General features: G+C 46.6%; 1 protein-coding gene across 1 annotated transcript in view; it reads left to right on the plus strand.

Moving 5' to 3' along the window:
• The window catches only part of DOK5 (docking protein 5), a 209,630-nt gene that overhangs the window by 169,994 nt on the left and 19,771 nt on the right, over positions 1–19,865 (plus strand). Inside the window, exon 7 of the mRNA XM_068263535.1 lies at positions 19,145–19,265. Within this exon, the coding sequence (XP_068119636.1) occupies positions 19,145–19,265 (121 nt within the window). The remainder of the gene's footprint in view (positions 1–19,144; positions 19,266–19,865) is intronic.

Raw genomic sequence — 19,865 nt, forward strand, 5'->3', positions numbered from 1 at the left:
TAATTTTACGAAGACTTACGTGTAATTTTACGTGTAATTACTAACGTAAAAACTCCCCTTTTCTAAGAGTAGCCAATCAGTCAACATCCGAAGCAACCAATAGTATCTTCTCCCGCCCTTCAGTATATAAGCGTACGTTTTGACGCATACGAATGATGTGTACGCAATAGCTGTCACATTGACGGCTATTGCGTACACATCGTCCGTATGCGTCAACAAGTACGCATTAATGGGTATTACGGCACTACGCGTAACATCGTAGCGTAAGCACCTACATTACAGTATCCTTACGCGTAACTGCGTAAGTTAACGCATAATTACAGTGATGAACCGTAGATTATTTCTAACGCCGTAACCGTAATTGCGTAATGCGTAATAGCGTAAAATTACGCGTAATGATCCGTAAGCGTAGATTTTTCCATTACGACCAGCACTGATCTGAACTCACAGGAGAGCACAGGAGAGAAGGAAAACACTGAGAAACCCACCCTGTGTGTTTATATAGAGAACAGCCTGTCTAATTCTCCTTTATATACAATTAATGAGCGTAGGTTGAGCTATCAGCTCTCTGCTGAATTTTGAGCTAGTATGTAAACGCGGGAGGTTAACCCTTTCTATGCTCTCAATAAACCAGGAAGTAACCACCCTGCAGCATCTCTGTGAAAGTTGTAGTGAATAATTTTTTTAAAGGTTATTATGCTGCTGCTTATCTTTTAGTGCAGAGAGGAAGTTTTGAGTTTGTGTCCGCTTTAAGCAGAGATCCGAAAAGAGCATTTTTTTTAAAGGGAACCTGAAGTGAGAAGAATATGGAGGCTGCCATATTTATTTACTTTTAAATAATACCAGTTGCCTGGCAGCCCTCCTGATCTATTTGACTGCTGTAGTGTCTGAATAACACCCACAACAAGCATGCAGCTAATCTTGTCAGTAATGTCAGAACACCTGATATGCTGCATGCTTGTTCAGGGCCTATGGTTAAAAGTATTAGAGGCAGAGGATAAGTAGGACAGCCAGGCAATTGGCATAGTTAACAAGGGAATAAATATGGCGACTCCATATACTGGTACCTCTCGCTTCAAGTTCCCTTTAAGGATACATCCAAGCTGGAAAAAAAATGAGATCTCCTAACCCGGGGCTTTCTCCAGCCCCTGGCAGCCGATATGTCCCTCGCCGCAGCTCCAGTGTCCCGGGATCCCCTCCGTTCGAGATGCCGACCTCGCAAGGTTGGCATCTACTGTGCCTGTGCGAACGCCGCTGGTGATTGCGCTCACATGGTCTGAAGCAATCTGTGCAGGGGCAGAAGTACTATACCTGCGCAGAACACTCCAGACCACCTAAACCCGACCCCGAGCGTCAATCGCGCAGGCACAGTAGATGCCGACATGTAAAGACACACTGGCTGCGTTGCACTGCGCTTTTAGAATTCCATGCGATTTTTCAATCACAAAGCCTTCATGAAAATAATGCAAGGCGCTGTACGCCGTGGTGCAATGCAGTTTTAGGAAATTGCAATCGCACTGCTTGCAGCGCCTTTTGAACTTTTGCGTAGTGCTGGAAAAACGCAAAGCATGCGATTTTCATTGCGTTGTTAGGTAAACAAACAGGATAAGACGGCCTCAGTAAATTCACAACTACATCACAAACGCACAAAAAATCGCAAGTAGAAATGTGAATTAAAAGCGTGATCACATTGCATCGTGTGCGCAGGCCCTAAATACGTGTTTTATTAATACAACTTTGGCACTGGCTTCTCTTGAAGTCTTTAATCAGCAATGTGAGCCTCATTTTAAAAATTCAAATTTTACAATGTAACATTGTTTTGCCATAAAAATACTGTTTGAATGAATAATATATTTTCCTAAATAGTACTGATGGATTACAGTGTTGTGAAAAATGCGCCACAATACATCAATGATCCTTCCACCCAAACCTCATTCCTAAACAAGGTTTCGTAGGAAACAGGAGTTATTTTAACTTTGTGCCTTGCAATCTTACTATCATCTTTAACTGCTGGGCGTTCTGATTCTTTTCGATTTTTTTTTTTTTTAGATCATGTAGCTAGCCTAGCGCTAGCTACCAGTGGTGCTCACCGCCAGGTCGTGATCACGCTTACGCGTGGATTCACGACCATTTTGACGCATTCCGCCTCGGACACGAAAATCCGTGAATAGATTTTCAACCACGAAAATCTGCTTCGGCTACGTGTGAATGCGGACAGAAATCCGCATTCACGCTCGTGAAACCCGTCGCTGAAGTCGTGGTTTGCGGAAATGCGTCAAACTATGCGGAAGTGACACATTGCAGGCCAATCAGAGTGCCCCAGCCAGGCCCTAGCAACCAATCACAGGAGGGGAGCTATGCCCTCCCCTCCTGAATATAAAGCGGCGGCCATGATGGAAAAGCTCTGTCCTTGCTAGACTGTGGTGCTGAGAGGATTATCTCCAGGCCCTTGTTGTTTGAGCAAGTGCATTTATTGTGTTAAAAACAAAGCGTTTTTTTTGCTAACACTGCTCTTATACTGTACACAGTTAGCTAGTCAGTGAGTGATTGCTGTAGTTAGTTGTAGTCAGTGTAGTGTAGTGGGAGTCTAGTGATTATTTAACTGTGTGTAGTGCAGGCAGGTTCAGTGCTGCAGTGTAGTCAGTGTAGTGGGAGTGGGGATTATCTGTGTGTAGTGCAGGCAGGCAGGTTAGTGCAACTGCAGTGTTCACTTGCATATTCCAGTGACAGTTATACACTTGTACTATTTGCAGGCAGCCAGTCACACCGCCAGCGCCGCCACTCTCTGCCAGCGCTGTTCATTCATTCTGTCAGTGACCTTGTGCCGTGCCCAGTGCCCACTGCTCGCTCGCTGACATATGAGCATCTCATTACACAGTGTGACATCCTTGTGTGCCCACTGCATCCTTCAGTGACCTAGTTGTATATCCAGTGCCCACTGCTGTGCCCACTGCATCCTTCAGTGACCTTGTACTGTGCCCACTGCATCCTTCAGTGAACTAGTTGTATATCCAGTGCCCACTGCTGTGCCCACTGCATCCTTCAGTGACCTTGTACTGTGCCCACTGCATCCTTCAGTGACCTAGTTGTATATCCAGTGCCCACTGCTGTGCCCACTGCATCCTTCAGTGACCTTGTACTGTGCCCACTGCATCCTTCAGTGACCTTGTACTGTGCCCACTGCATCCTTCAGTGACCTAGTTGTATATCCAGTGCCCACTGATGTGCCCACTGCACCCTTCAGTGACCTTGTACTGTGCCCACTGCATCCTTCAGTGACCTAGTTGTATATCCAGTGCCCACTGCTGTGCCCACTACATCCTTCAGTGACCTTGTACTGTGCCCACTGCATCCTTCAGTGACCTAGTTGTATATCCAGTGCCCACTGCTGTGCCCACTGCATCCTTCAGTGACCTTGTACTGTGCCCACTGCATCCTTCAGTGACCTAGTTGTATATCCAGTGCCCACTGCTGTGCCCACTGCATCCTTCAGTGACCTTGTACTGTGCCCACTGCATCCTTCAGTGACCTAGTTGTATATCCAGTGCCCACTGCTGTGCCCACTGCATCCTTCAGTGACCTTGTACTGTGCCCACTGCATCCTTCAGTGACCTAGTTGTATATCCAGTGCCCACTGCTGTGCCCGCTTTGTCCTCCTCCTCCTCCTGACTCAGTCGCTATCACGGTACCACCAATGTACTCTGTCTGCGTTATCACTGCCCGGGTCACCGGGTGCATTTAATTTTTTGGCCAGCACTATGACGCTGTGCTGCTACTGCTACTACTACCACCAGTATGTTGGCATGGTCCTTCTGTGCTGCTGCTGCTGAACTGACCGCCCGCATTGTCCTCCTCCTCCTGACTCAGTCGCTTCCCGCTGCTGCACTCTGCGTTCACACTGCCCGGGTCACCGGGTGCATTTAATTTTTTGGCCAGCACTATGACGCTGTGCTGCTACTACTACCACCAGTATGTTGCCATGGTCCTTCTGTGCTGCTGCTGAACTGAACGCCCGCTTTGTCCTCCTCCTCCTCCTGACTCAGTCGCTACCACGGTACCACCAATGCACTCTGTCTGCGTTATCACGGCCCGGGTCACCGGGTGCATTTAAATTTTTGGCCAGCACTATGACACTGTGCTACTACTACTACTACCACCAGTATATTGCCATGGTCCTTCTGTGCTGCTGCTGCTGATCTGACCGCCCGCATTGTCCTCCTCCTCCTGACTCAGTCGCTTCCACCAATGTACTCTGTCTGCGTTCACACTGCCCGGGTCACCGGGTGCATTTAATTTTTTGGCCAGCACTATGACGCTGTGCTGCTACTACTACCACCAGTATGTTGCCATGGTCCTTCTGTGCTGCTGAATTGACCGCCGGCATTGTCCTCCTCCTCCTGACTCACTCGCTTCCACCAATGTACTCTGTCTGCGTTCACACTGCCCGGGTCACCGGGTGCATTTAATTTTTTGGCCAGCACTATGACGCTGTGCTGCTACTACTACTACCAGTATGTTGCCGTGGTCCTTCTGTGCTGTTGAACTGACCGCCCGCATAGTCCTTCTCCTGACTCAGTCGCTACCACCACTGCACTCTGCGTTCACACTGCCCGTGTCCACTGACAACTCTGCTGCGATGTCATTGCTAATTGCTGCAAAAAAAACAAAAAAAAAAAATTACAAAAAACTCTCTGGGGCCTTTTTGGCGTCAGCCACTCATCCTCCTCCAGTGGTACCTTCGCCGCCAAGTGCCATTGGAACTCGCCTTCACCTCTTTGACTGCTTAACGCGTATATCCCTTTTTAAAACCACTTATTACCAATTAATAGCCCCATTTAAAGTTTTGATTTCACTTTAAAATCCATTTTCTCTAGGAAAAATTTTTTGGGGGAATTTTTTATGTTGAAGTTATGTTGCCCCTTATCACCTCGATAATCCATGCAATTTGGGGGATTGTAGCATGTATGGGGGCTTTGTTATTAACGTTAAAAGAAAATCCGCCTCCGGGCGGGAATCCACGCGTGATTACGCCATTCACGGCAGAAAATCCGCGTGGTTGCGTGGACGCGGACGAAAATCCGCATGCGGCGGGGCCGAATGCGGATTTTTTTTTTGCAACCACGCGGATTTCCGAATTCGTGGATGAGGCACATCCGAGCATCCCTGCTAGCTACACGATTCTCCCCTTGTTGCTGACTCCCTCCCACCCTTCCGATCGCCGCTGGCGATCACGCCTATAAGAAAATCCTGTTCTGAACGGGATTTCCTTTAGGGCTTCCCCTGTCGCCATGGCGACGAACTGAGTGACGTCATCGACGTTGTGACATCACAGGGACTCCCAATCCACCCCAAAGCGCAGCCTGGCAGCGATTGGCCAGGCTGCACACGGGGTCTGCGGGGGGGCCCTCTTTCGCGTCGGGTAGCGGCGGATCGGCGGCGATCAGATAGGACACGCAGCAAGCAAAGTGCTTGCTGCGTGTTTTTTAAAAAAAATATTCAAATCGGCCCAGCGGGGCCTGAGCGGTGCCCTCTAGCGTCTCTAGACGAGCTCAGCTCGTCCAGAATGCTAGGGAGGCTAACCTCCCTGGCAGTATGAATATTTCCAGATTTTAGGGTCTAAAAGCGGTGCAATGTTTTTGCATCCTTTTAGACCCTACAACCACGAAACAACCGTGCCGCCAGAGAGCCAGCAGCAGCCCATCACTTACTCACTTCCCTGGGATCCAGCGCTTCAGTTCTTCCTTCGTCCTCCTGGTGCTGTACCCCTACAGGGAGATTGCCGGCTGTCGTCATGATGACAGGCAGCGGACTCTCCAGAGGGATCCAGAGCCTGCGAGGACAGGAAGGAGAATGGCTGCTGGTGTCTCTATCCCGTGGGAGGTGAAATGAAACGCCCACTGCGCATAGCACTCTGCACAGTCCACCCGGCGGCCATCACGAGTCAGGCTTGAGGTTACCGTTCTGAGATGCAGATTTCCAACCCCAAGCCTGACTTGGGGTTACCCCCAGGGAGGTTAAGGGCTAGACCCAATTGTGGCTGATTCAGGGGTAGATTAAATAAAGAAGGAATGTAATTTATATTACTGGGTATAGGTTTGTTTCATTCTTTTCTTCCATTTACTCTCATTCTCTGGTATTTGTGGAATAAGCCCCCACATCAATGTTCATTTAAGGACTGAGACATCGCAAAGAATATTAAAGAGGGTTTAATTAAAATGACGTTTGCTGTGAATTTTTTAAGGGTTATACCAAGCCATGATCGCAATACTGGCCACATGGCACATGTCGGAACAGGCTAAAAGGGCGTCGTCATAGGAGGGCACTGGTAATAGGTTTAAAGGTGGCCATACACTGGCCCGATTCGCGGCCGTTTCGACAGCAGATTCGATCCTGGGATCGAATCTGCTGCCAATCGTTCGCGCTAAACGCACCCGCCGATCTGATTTCCTCCCGAAATCGGATCGGTCCGTCGATCGCGCCGTGCGTGAAATTACCCTCGATCGCCCGCGGGTAGGGAGCGTGTCGCTAGCGGCGGCCGATCCGATCAGGTATACATTACCTGACGCTGGCTCCCGGGCGTCTTCTCCGCATCTTCTCCGCGCTGCACCCGCTCCATCCCGGCGCTTCCTGTCACTGCAGTGACCAGGAAGTTCAAATAGAGGGTGCTCTATTTTAACTTCCTGGTCAGCGCCGGGATGGAGCGGGTGCAGCGTGGAGAAGATGCGGAGAAGATGCCCGGGAGCCAGCGTCAGGTAATGTATACGGGGGGGGGGGGGGGGGGGGGGCACACAGGCGGCAGCGGCGGCTCCACAGATTGTGATCGGTTTCAGGCTGAAATCGATTCACAATCTGTTTGCAGTAAAGGCAGCCATACGATCCCTCTCTGATCAGATTCGATCAGATAGGGATCTGTCAGCTGGTCGATCTAATGGCAAATCGACCAGTGTATGGCTACCTTAACAGATACTGGAGACCATTTTTACACTCATGTCATGACAGCTTGTACAAAGGCATTCATTTCAATTATTAGCCAGCTTTTGAAGCAGATTACAGTTTCCACTTCTCACCTTCATATTTTAAATACAGCATTTGAGATTTTTTTAGGGGGAATTCCAAACCATTTTTTGTCAATAAAATGTAAAATTTTAAGTCTTACCAAAACTGAGCACTACTTGAATTTTGGTGTATCCTGAAGGTCCAGTGTATCCTGATGCTGTCCACAACAGCTCTTAAAGTCCTCTTCACAAGTTAAAGGGACCTGAACTGGGAGGGATATGGAGGCTGCCTATTTATTTCCATTAAAGCAATACCAGTTGTCTAGCAGCACCCAAAACCAAGACACCCCGCCTCCTCCTCCGTGCTTTGCAACAGGCTAACTCAGATGATTGAAATAAAACACGTTTTTAAGAAGAAGAGAGGCAATATTACAAAGGTCATTCAGAAAGTAACAGCCATTTTCAATTAAAGGGAACCTGAACTGAGAGAGAAATAAAGGTGGCCATATGTATTTCCTTTTAACTGCTTGAGGACCTCAGGCTTACGCCACTATAGTGACCAGGCCATTTTTTACAAATTAGCCCACTGCTGCTTTAACAGCTCTCTTCAGGGCAATATGACTTAGCACACAAATTAATCTGGCCTCCTTTCTGTTGGTGGCATCTGATTGCTGCTGAAATTGTTTGTTTTTTATCAATATTATTGTTATTTTATTATTATTAAAAATGGCTTTCTTTTTCTTTAATTACCCCTCCCACCCCCTCCCTCCCTCCTTCCCCCGGAGATCCAATCATCATGATCACCTCTCATAGGCATCAGCCTATGAGGAGGATCAGTTTGTGAGTCTCTCCTGAGGACAACTCTCAGTTGACAGAGCTGTCCCTCATACAGCGTTGTGCTGTACAAGCACTTTCTGCATTTTTTTTTCCTTTTAGGTTGTTTACGAAGCTGCGTTCCATAACTCAGCAGGGATGCGCGATCCCCGCTAATCTCCTCCCCAGGACTTGACGCCGATCGGTGTTAGGCGTTCCTGGGGAGCCACCTTCCCTGACGCCTATTGGCGTTAGGCGGTCGGGCAGGGTTTAGACAATACCAGTTGCCTGGCAGTCCTGCTGAACTGTTTGGCTGCAGTAGTGTCTGAATCACACCTGAAACAAGAATTCAGCTAATCCAGTCACACGTCAGTCAGAAACATCTGATCTGTAAGCTTGTTCAGGTTTTATGGCTAAAGTAGCCGTTGACGCCAGTCGGCCGGCCGGAAGAGGGTCGCTGCAGGAGACTGAAGGGACATTTAGTGACAGCGGGAGCACAGGGCGGCTGCAGGGGAATGGTAGAAGCCCTAGGTAAGTTAAGCGAGACGGATAAAAATGGCACACAGCTCCGGGAGAAAAGAAATGGCGTCTCATTGACTTCAATTATATAATGCTGTTTAGCGTTATAAGTGTTAAAAAATGGCACATGCAGTGTGCCTTACACTTGTAATGCTAAACAGCGTTATAAGTCTCGGGGGGGTTGGGAGGGGGGAGGCAGCAGGACTGGAGGGAGTAGGATTAGCTGGAGGGAGGATGTGTGCAATAAGCATACATTACCTTGTCCCGGCCGGTGTTGTGTCTGATTACGCTGTCTGTGGATTTGCGCTGCCCCGCATGCGCAGTAAGAGACTGTGCGGCCACATTTCCTATAGAATGATGCTGCTGGAGGTAAAATACTAAATATCTCCGCTCCCACACCTCTTACACTCCCCAAATTTTCAGGGTAGGGAGGGGACCCCCCGAACTACCTCTATACCAAATTGCAGCCCCCGAGACCCGCTGGTTTCCTAGATAGATTTCTCTAATCTATCTCCTGAACCAGCGGGTCTTGGGGGCTGCAATTTGGCATAAAGGTCGTTCAGGGGGTCCACTCTCTACCCTGAAAATTTGGGGAGTGTAAGAGGTGTGGGAGCGGAGATATTTAGTATTTTACCTCCAGCAGCATCATTACCTTCACACTGAGCATGCGTGCTACTCAGTGTGGAAGGGAGCTTCCGGGCAGCGCAATCAGACATTACACTGGCGATCGCTCCTTCACTCCGCTCCTTCACTTCCTAGTTAGTTTGTTGTTGTCCTGCAGCCAGCCAATCACCATGTGGCTTCAGTCCCCGCATGGTGATTGGCTGGCCTCAGGACCACAGCAAACTAACTCGGAAGCGAAAGAGCAATCGCCGGCCGGGACAAGGTAATGTATGCTTATGCACACATCCTCCCTCCAGCTAATCCTACTCCCTCCAGTGTCCCGCTGCCTCCCCCCCCCCCCCCCCCGACCCCGTTGCCACTAGCCCCCTGCATTTTTTAATGGCGCACCATTCCACTGATACATGTATCATAAAAGGCTAAATAACGTTTTATGATACATGTATCAGCGGAACGGTGCGCCATTTTTCACCCTGCTCCATTTTTTACTGGACGCAAGTTAAAGTCTTTTTGTCTTTCTACAGTTAGCTGTTCCAGTTCTCTGCCTGCAGTCACACTAAATGCTTAACGGACTTCTCCTTTAATTATATTTTGCATTTTTGGGGAATTAGGAACGCCTACTCCCCTCCTGCTGAGCAGCTCTACAATATAGCAGCTGGCACAGAATCTGCCGTACATGATAATGGAGAAAAATGAAAGTTCAAAGAGACTCTTCCAGCGGTGTAATTTCTTCCCGCGAGTATATTTCCCCTTTAATAAGGGATAATAATGACATATTAATAATAAAGCTGAACTGAACCATATCACACGCACAATATACCGCTCACAAGTGCAATATGGTCAAGTCTGAGTTCCAACAGGGGAATTAATTACACATTCTTTTTTAAAAAATTAATGGAAAATTGAAATTTTGTAATTAGAGGGAGCCGTACCAGTCTAATGAGTCAGGTTATCTACAAAGCGAGCGGCTAACTCCCAAGAATTACGCCTCGCACTTGTCATTCGCGGCTCCGCTAACCTTCAGAAGTCCGGAGAATGCTGGAACAATCCGCCCGCCGGCTAAAGGACAATGCCGTCGTTAGCACGCCGCATTAGGAAGCGACTGGAAGATTCAGCTCACTAATGCAGAGAGATGGATAACGAGGCAACAGAGGAATTACTCCAAGTTTTACTTAAAGCAAACCCGAAGCGAGAATAAACTTATGAGATAATGATTTGTATGTGTAGCACAGTTAAGAAATAGAACATTAGTAGCAAAGAAAAGAGTCTCATATTGTTTCCAGTACAGGAAGAGTTAAGAAACTTCAGTAGTTATCTATGCAAAAGAGCTTCTCTGAGCTCCGGGACCTACTGGGTCGAATACAGCCCTGTTTTCTGTGAATCTGAAGCCAATTAAAATCAAACAAACAGATACTTACCTAAGGAGAGGGAAGGCTCTGGGTCCTATAGAGCCTTCCCGTTCCTGTCAGTCCCCGCCTAACAGCGCTGGATACCTGGGTCAAGTCTCCCGCTGCAGGAGGTTTTGGAAGTTTTCTGGAGCCTAAGTGCTCATTACTCTGCAAACATGAACGGGCGAGACAGCATGCTCATGCATGCACAGCACGGAGCTGCCCGTCTTCAGAAGCTTCCTCTCTCTCCCCAGCATTGGCACTGTAGGGATCCTGCCTTCCCAGCATTTACCTCTCCCTCCCCCAGTACCCACATTGACCTTTCCTTCCCCCAATGGCACCATTCCTGTCCCCAGCTGCACCCATTGTGACCTCCCTCAGCACCTAAACTGACCTCTCCCTCCCCCAGCACAAACAGTGACCTCTCCCTCCCCCAGAACTCCCATGACTTCCTTTTCTTGCAGCACCAACACTGACCTCTACTTCTCTCAACATCCACCCACACCCCTTCCCCCCCATAGCTGGCACCCAGAACTCACACTAACATGACCCAAACTGCCTGACATTGCACCCTGCAGCGCTGCTCGGATACCCCTTTTCAAAATCCGGATCCGATTCGGATTTTGGCAAGTGGCGTGGCAAGTGACACATGGCAAGTGCCACGTGACACGTGCCGAGCACACTAACTGTCAAAAAGTACCAAAATGTAGGTGAGAAAGTCCTGTCATAATTATTTTGACTATTTTCTTGCTTGCTGGTGGCTTAAAAAGAACCCAAGGTGGGCAGATGAGACACAGAGGCATGTTCTCTGCCTCATGATATGCCTGTGTCTCCACACCTCCACTCTCTGCCCAAGATTAGTGACAATATTTGTCGCTGTCTCTGAGGTAAACACAGGGAGAGGGATTACCTGTTCAAAACACCCGCCAGGGGCATTCCTGCAGGGTTTCCAGAGCTGCCATTGGACAGCTCTCCCTGGCCACGCCCCCGTCTCCCTGCATGCTACAAGACACACACAGTCTCTCCTTGCAGCTTTGTAACATATGCGTCACAAAAGTGAAAGTGGGCCAGTGCGGAAACCTAATTGAGAAGGATATGTATTTTTCCTTTTAAAATAATACCACTTGCCTAACTCTTCGGCTGATCCTGGTGTGTGATTCAGACACTATAGATCATCAGGACTGCCAAGCAACTGGTATTGTTTAAATGGAAACATCCACATCCCTCTCAGTTTAGGTTCCCTTTAAGGACCAGGCCATTTTACATGAGGGGGGGCACATTTGGGGGGGTCAGGCAGCCGTATCCTCTGTCTAGCTTGCTAGGCATGGTGTCCCCCTTGTAGCCAGGTGTCCCCAGTGTAGCCAGGTGCCTTTACTCACCTCCCAGGCTCCAGCGTTGACTTTCCCCGGTGATTGGCGCTCCCCTCTGCTCTGGCCAGCATCCTTGCTCGCAGTGACGTTAAGTTCCGGGTCGCGGCTTGATGATGTCATCAAGCCGGGCCCCGACACTTACGTCATAGCGAGCGGGGATGCCGGCCAGAGCAGGGCCAATCACGATGGCTCCTGATCACTGAGAGAGATGTCATTTGTCATATGACAGCTTAATCTCCCCTCTCAGGTGCACACAATTTAGTTGAGAGCAGAAACGGCAGGCGGCGTAAATCCTATGCTGCATCAGGCTTAGACGGCGTAGGATTTACATGCGGCAGTCTGTAAAAGGTTAAAGAGAATCCGAGCTGGATTAAAAGAAAAAAACCAAAACATATTACCTGAATCAGGTCGTCTTGCTAATTCAAATGCTCTGCTTTTCGACGTTCTATGTTGCTCCAGCCATCCACCGGGTCTTTGGAAAAATTTCGGAATAATTTTTAACCCTCTTGCACACTACATGCGATTCCGATTTTTTAATATCATCCGATTTTTGATTCCGATTAAAAAACTTCGCAGCATGCAGTACTTTTCTTAATTGGAATAAAAAATCGGATCGTATAAAACATCGGAAATGCATGTAGTGTGCAAGAGGGTTGCACAACTTTTTCCACCTATGTTTTGCTACTCTTTTATTAGCAGCGTGGTAAAGTTGTTTTAAACATAAGATGAAAATGTATCTCCTAGGAGAAAAAGTGAATTGGATCGGGCCCAAAGTCTAATCGTTTTCTAATGTCTCCCCTCTCTGTATGCCAGTAGGGGAATGGGTCCTGATGCAATGATTTTATTTTTTTTTGTATATTGAGCCTTAACCTCCTTGGCGGTATGGACGAGCTCAGCTTGTCCATGACCGCCAGAGGGCGCCGCTCAGGCCCCGCTGGGATGATTTTCATAACTTTTTTTAAAACACGCAGCAATTTGGGGACGATTGCCACTGATGCGCCGCTCCCCGCCGCGTAAGGCCCGGTTCACATTAGCGTTCCCTGTCTGGATTTTCCTGATCTGATCCGGACCGTATACTGTACAAACGGAACGTACGTTCCGCATAGCAATGCAAAGTCTATGCGGACGTTCACACGTGTCCGTTCCGTACAGTACGGAGCCGGACCGGATCCGGACTCCGGACACTTTTCCAACATGCGCTATTTTTTGGGTCCGGATCTCCGGCCCACGCACCCAGACCGGAGCCGGACCTGAGCCTGACAGCACCATCCGGTACACAGAAACCAATGGGAAACGGAAGGCACAGAACACACTGCCTACAAAAACCTGACGTTCTACCCCAATTCCTATGCGTATCCAAGCGGCCATTTCGGGTGGGGACACATGGGCCAAGCATGTCTGGAGTGGAGCAGCAGTGACAGACGTGCTGGAGCTGTTTGGCAGAATGTCGGAGGTGGAGGTGAGGCCTACAGCGGAGGAACCTGATTCTACAGGTGCACCTTCTACTGACCCCAACATTTTTTAGTTTAAATTTCACTATTTTTTGCCCACGGATCCGGATGGCAGCCTGATGCATGCCTGATACAAACGGACTGGATCCGGATCGGAACCGTACAGTTCTGATCAGGATCAGGTCCTGATCCGATCAGGATCCGATCAGGATCCGGTCCGTTTACTTGCCAAAACGCAAGTGTGAACAGGGCCTAACATGTCGCAACCCCCCCCGAGACCCCTGCGCAGCCTGGCCAATCAGTGCCAGGCAGCGCTGAGGCGTGGATCGGAACTCCGTCTGACGTCACAACGTCGATGACGTCATCGCGATCGTCTTCATGGCGACGAGGGAAGCCCTAAAGGAAATCCCGTTCACAAGTACCGGCGGTGCTAATTACTATTCCCCCTCTAGGTCCACGTGGATAGTGGGGAATGATGTAATTCGGCTGCCAGCTATTGCTGGAAGCCAAATTATAGTGTTTTAAAAGTAACTTCAGCTTCATCTTCTGACGGCGCCGAACTTAATTACTGTGCACCGCTATAGCCGTATTTCCTATTCCGGCCTATGGTGGCACCGGCTGCGCCCAAATCTCCTGTGCTGTTATTACAGTTGTTGGCTGGTAATGCCAATCTGCATTCTCTCACCTAACACGCACATTAGCAAGCAGAGAAAATCCGGCGACTCTCTTGATGGGCGCTGCTGAGCCGCTCTGTATAATGCTAAGTTAATTTGATTGTGGGGCCGCTCTCCATGGTGCTGAAATTGATGTCACCTCATCTCCATCACAAAAGTTATTGAAATTTCAGGACTGTGTGGTGATGGGTGATAACGGCTTCACATCATAACCGTGTTCCTCGAACGCGCTAACTGGGGTGATGAGAAATGCGACGTGGTACCCTGCCAGAGCCAGGACTGCCGCGTGTGACAGATGATTGATGGCTGGAGAAATGCGCAGTCGTATCGTCCCCACAGAGCCATGTCTCTTCACCAGGGATTAACTCTTATCCTGACCAGCGTGTTTACTCGCCAAGAACAGCAATTATTTCATATCACACGCACCATTAAAGAGGCCCTGTAATTACATATTATTATTATTATTATTATTATTTATAAAGCACCAACAAACTCTGTGAGACTGTACAAAGAAAGAAACAAACATGGGGTACATAGTATAGACAGTAATTTACAAAAGTACAAAATACAGAATCGGTATTTACAGTGACAAAAGTAATATGAATAAATGTGTAAAAAAATTCCAAGACACAAAAGGGTGAGAGAGCCCTGCCCTTGCAAGGAGGGGGGGGACAAGAGGTGGGGTAGTATACAAAAATCATACCTAGGGGCAGTGTGGTTAGGTTAAACGGGAAATGGCCTAAGGTAGACTGTATGCTTGTCAAAAAAAGTGAGTTTTGAGGGCACACTTAAAGATCAAAGGTTGGAGAGGGATGTATGTGTTGTGGCAGGGGATTCTAGAGCAGGGGTGAAGCGCGTGAGAAATCTTGTGAGGAGGTGATTCTAGATGAGGTCAAAAGAAGCTCGTGTGCAGATCTGAGATTGCGGTTGGGTTGGTATCTGGAAACTAGTGAGGAGATGTACAGAGGAGAGAGATTGTGGAGAGCTTTCTAAGTTAGTCCCAGTGCACACCAAAACCGCTAGCAGATCGTCAAAACGCTAGCGGTTTTTGGAGCCGAGAGACGATATTTGGCCGGGTGCACACCGAGCGGATTTTGTATGCGATCCGCCGGCCGCATCAACCAGTGAAAACGCTTGGCTATTGTATTTCAATGTGTGGTGCACACCGGCAGTTTGAGGTTTTTAGCAAACCGCAAACCGCCGGTGTGCACTAGCCCATTGAGACACATTAGCCAAGCGGATATGCAGGTGGATGCTGCCGGCGGATCGCATCCAAATCCACTCAGTGTGCCCCAGGCCTCAGAGTTAAGAGTTTGAACTGGATCCTCTGGTTAATTGGCAGCCAGTGAAGAGCTTGACTGTGTAGAATCCAGTTCATTATTTAGGACACCCACTTTTATGTTAAATATCCTGGTTCCAGCATCAGAAACACTTCTAATAGGTATATGTTGCTGTATATTGGTAGGTAGCCCCGCCCTCCCAATGAGGCTTAGCCCAGGCTGTTTATTATACAGAATTCTCCCTCCTAGAGTATTCTGGGAGACCTGAGATATTTTCTACTGGCTTTACAACTCTTAGTAAACGAACATTCCACAGAGATCACCTGCCAGTGTGAAAGATGTTGCCACCTGTGACAAATTACACAAAGTAAATTAGGGAGATTAAAGATTTACAGTAGGCAAACACCAACTACGTCATTTTTAAAAGGAATATTGTAAAACAATAAGCAATTTTATTATGTTATTTTGGTTATGGTTACTCTTTAACCACTTCACCCCCCCTTCCGGACGCTTACAGGTCGCATGTAAACAAACTCACTGTGGCCATCTTGTGGCCAAATAGTAAAACTACACCCTAAAGCATTTTACATATACAAATACATTAGTTTTCCACAATAAATTAACTCATTACCTCCCACACTCCCCAATTTTTTTTATTTTTTTTTGTAATTAAAAAAAAATAAAAATATATACAATAAAAAAAACACATAAATAGTTACCTTAGGGACTGAACTTTTTAATTATTTATGTCAAGAGGGTATAACACTGTTACTTTATAAACTATGGGCTTGTAATTAGGGATGGACGCAAAACTGAAAAAAATGCACCTTTATTTTCTTTTTTATAAATTCTTTAAATTCTTTATATTGGCGCCAAACATTGTGATAGGGACATGATTTAAACGGTTTTATAACTGGGAATAATGGGCAAATACATTTCATGGGTTTTAATTACAGTAGCATGCATTATTTAAAAACTATAATGGCCGAAAACTGAAAAATAAGAATTTTTCCCACATTTTTTCCTATTTTCCCATTAAAACACGTTTAGAATAAAATAATTCTTGGCATAATGTCCCACCTAAAGAAAGCCTAATTGGTGGCGAAAAAAACAAGATATAGTTCATTTCATTGTGATAAGTAATAATAAAGTTATAGACGAATGAATGGAAGGAGCGCTGAAAGGTGAAAAATGCTCTGGTGTTCAAGGGGTAAAACCCCTCAGTGGTGAAGTGGTTAAAGTGGACATGAAATCAGAACTTCTTCTGCTCTAAAAGATAAGCAACAGCATAATAACCATTAAAAGAAAATCATTTCTTTGTTAGAGCTGATACAAATCTTGCAATACATCTGCAGGGTTTCTATTTCCTGCTTTTATGGAAGCTGACATAGGGTTATCATCCTGTGTTTATAAATTAGCTGCTCTGCCGAGGCTCAAATTATAGTTGTGATTAGTCACAGATGAGGGGGAATTAGACAGGCTAAACTCTCTAAAAACATACAGGGTGCATTTCTCTGTTATCTTTCTGTTCTGTGCAAGAGTTCAGGTCCACTTTAAATATATTGCTATATACAGTATATTGATGTGTATTTGTAGGTAGCCCTGCCCTCCCACTGAGGCTTAGTGTAGCGTGTTTATAATGCGGAATTCTCCCTCCTAGAGCATTCTGGGAGACCGAGATCTTTTCTACTGGCTTCAGAGCTCTCAGTAAACAAACATTCTGCAGAGATCACCTGCCAGTACAAAAGATTTTGCCACCTGTGAAGTAAAGTGAAGTAAATCAGGGAGAGGAAAGATTTACAGTAGAAAACACAGACTACATAACTTATAAAGGAATGTGTAAAACATTATGAAATGGGGTTATGTTATGTTGGTTACAGTTCACCTTTAAAGGGGACCTGAACTCAGAACTCCCTTTATGCTCTAAAAGATAAGCAACAGCATAATAACCTTTAGGTCGCATTCACAGTGCCATGTTGTGGAGCTGCGTTATAAAGTCTTACAACGCAGCTTAGCGTACTGCAATGCTAATCCTGTGGGCCGTTCACAGTGCGTCGTTATTGTTGCGTTGAAAAATGATGCGTTGTGGTAACACTGCTTGCAGTGCGTTACCTCTAAACGCAGACACATTGCAACTTTAACGTCACATTAAACCGCAATGTCCCACTGTGAATATGCCCTCAAAGAGAAAACATTTCTTGTTACAACTGATATAAATCTGCAGTATGTCTACTGCCTGCTTTCATGGAAGCAGGCAAATACATACAGGGTGCATTTCTTTGGGTTTTCTTCTGCCCTTTGCAAGATTTGCATTAATAAGCAACGCACAATGTTTTGTGTGCTGCACGTTTGTATTATTTGCAAAAAAAAGATGTTTTAAAATATCTCGTCGGCTGGGTCCTGTGCCTTCTTTTCCTGTTGGGATTATAGTGCAGTTTTGATGGAAAGAAAGCTGTCCAGACTCCTCCCCTATCCCATCACCACCCACATAGGGATTGCTCAGAAAGAAAGTGGGAGTGAGCAGCAGGCTCACCTGACCTCTCCTAGAGCACTTCTGAGCGCTATTTAAACCCTATTGCTTTGAAAAGCACTTGGCTAATGTATTTGAATAGGATGGATCACACCAGAGCGATGTGATTTTTTTTCCCAAGCGCAAACGCAGGTCCTGCAGCATTTCTGAGGCAATTCAGTCTCAATGTTAAGTATGAGAAAGTGGAAAATCACTGTAAAAGTGCAATAACAGAGTGATTTTCTAAGCGTTGTTTTTTTTTTTTTTTTTTTTCACAAAAGCTGTACACTCCCAGCTATACTGTACAAAAAAATAAAAATTGCTACACCACAACGCTCCAAAAATCGCTAGGCATAACTAGAAAATCGCAAAAAAAAAAAAATTGCATGCCTAGAATCGCTTAGAAAAATAACTTCTAAAAACGCCTAGCGTCCGCAACTCGATAAAAATCAAAATGGGTACCCGAACCCGACCCGCATTTTGGGTAACCCTGGGGTACTCGACTCGATGCAGGCCTCTACTGTATGGGTGTGTTCTACTGCCATCTAGTGACTGAAATTATATCAAGGAGTAAATTCTAAATATTTTGTATGTTTTTAATCTGTTTAAACGTTTAATTTACTTAAAGGGATACTGTAGGGGGGTCGGGGGAAAATGAGCTGAACTTACCCGGGGCTTCTAATGGTCCCCCGCAGACATCCTGTGCCCGCGCAGCCACTCCCCAATGCTCTGGCCCCGCCTCCGGTTCACTTCTGGAATTTCTGACTTTAAAGTCAGAAAACCACTGCGCCTGCGTTGCCGTGTCCTCGATCCCGCTGATGTCATCAAGAGCGCACAGCGCAGGCCCAGTATGGTCTGTGTCTGCGCAGTACACTCTTGGTGACATCAGCGGGAGCGAGGACACGGCAACGCAGGCGCAGTGGTTTTCTGACTTTAAAGTCAGAAATTCCAGAAGTGAACCGGAGGCGGGGCCGGAGCATTGGGGAGTGGCTGCGCCAACACAGGATGTCTGCGGGGGACCATTAGAAGCCCCGGGTAAGTTCAGCTCATTTTCCCCCGACCCCCCTACAGTATCCCTTTAACTTCCAATTTACTTAGCTATGGTATATTATATGTGTGGCTGGATAGTTGTCTGGTTTAGGGCTGTGCCTTTGAGATGGGAGACCAGGGTTCGAATCCTGGCTGGGGTCAGTACCTATTCAGTAAGAAGTCCTTGGGCAAGACTTCCTAACACTGCAAAGTGGCGCTTTGAGTCCAACAAGAGCAAAGCACTATACAGATGTTAGGCTTTAGGATAAGTATTAGGATTATATGTAATGTAACTGGAAAAATGCCACATTTATTTATGTGTGTTTATGTTGGAGGAGATGATAACACTAAGTAGGTGGATACTGTACCATGGCCTGGTCATCGTTGTATCTTTTAGTGTCTGTCCTAATTTATAAATCGAGATTGATTTTGCTAAGCAAGACACTCCTGTTGATGATGAAGTCACGATAATTATTTAAAATTTTTACTTTCTAGCTTCAGATGAGAATGAGTGAAAGAACGGTTTCTCTAAACACGATGGTTCCGTTACCGCGCAGTGCCTATTGGCACCATATAACACGACAGCACAGCACAGGCCAGTTATACAGTCTACAAGGTAAGAACCGCACTGTACACTAACTTCCTCCCCCCGGTGTATGTTAAAGAACAGGGCCAGTCACACTTACTGGTATATAAGTAGATAAATACTTGTTCTACTTACATACCATATGTAGTGTACTGTCCACGTTTTGATTTAAAAGAATTTTATATAGTAAATAAAGAGAAAACTGTCCCATGCATTTTCCAACTTTACTGCCTCTGACTGAAGCCAATCCCAATGTCATTTCCTCCCTTACACTTTTTTTCCCCTCGGCCTGAAATGGTCATATCTAGTTTGCTTTGTAAACACGTGAGCAGAACAGATTGGATTTCAGCAGCTTCTGCAGAGGGGTGAGGTGATTTATCTTCTATTTCCCTTCTCAGCCAATCAGCGAGGAGCAGAAATGTGGGAGGGGAAGAAGGGGACATAACATGGCTGTTTTTTAGCTTCCCTCTCTCTGGCAATGTACGAGAAAAGAGCCAGACTGACTGAGATAAGATTCATTACAGCAGACACATTTATGATTATATTGGAATGCTTGCAATGCAGAATCAGGATGTAGACTACATAATAAACACTGAGAAGTGGGTAATAGGAATTTGATTTTATGGCTGA

The sequence above is a fragment of the Hyperolius riggenbachi genome, chromosome 12, assembly GCF_040937935.1.
Source record: "Hyperolius riggenbachi isolate aHypRig1 chromosome 12, aHypRig1.pri, whole genome shotgun sequence".
NCBI lineage: Eukaryota > Metazoa > Chordata > Amphibia > Anura > Hyperoliidae > Hyperolius > Hyperolius riggenbachi.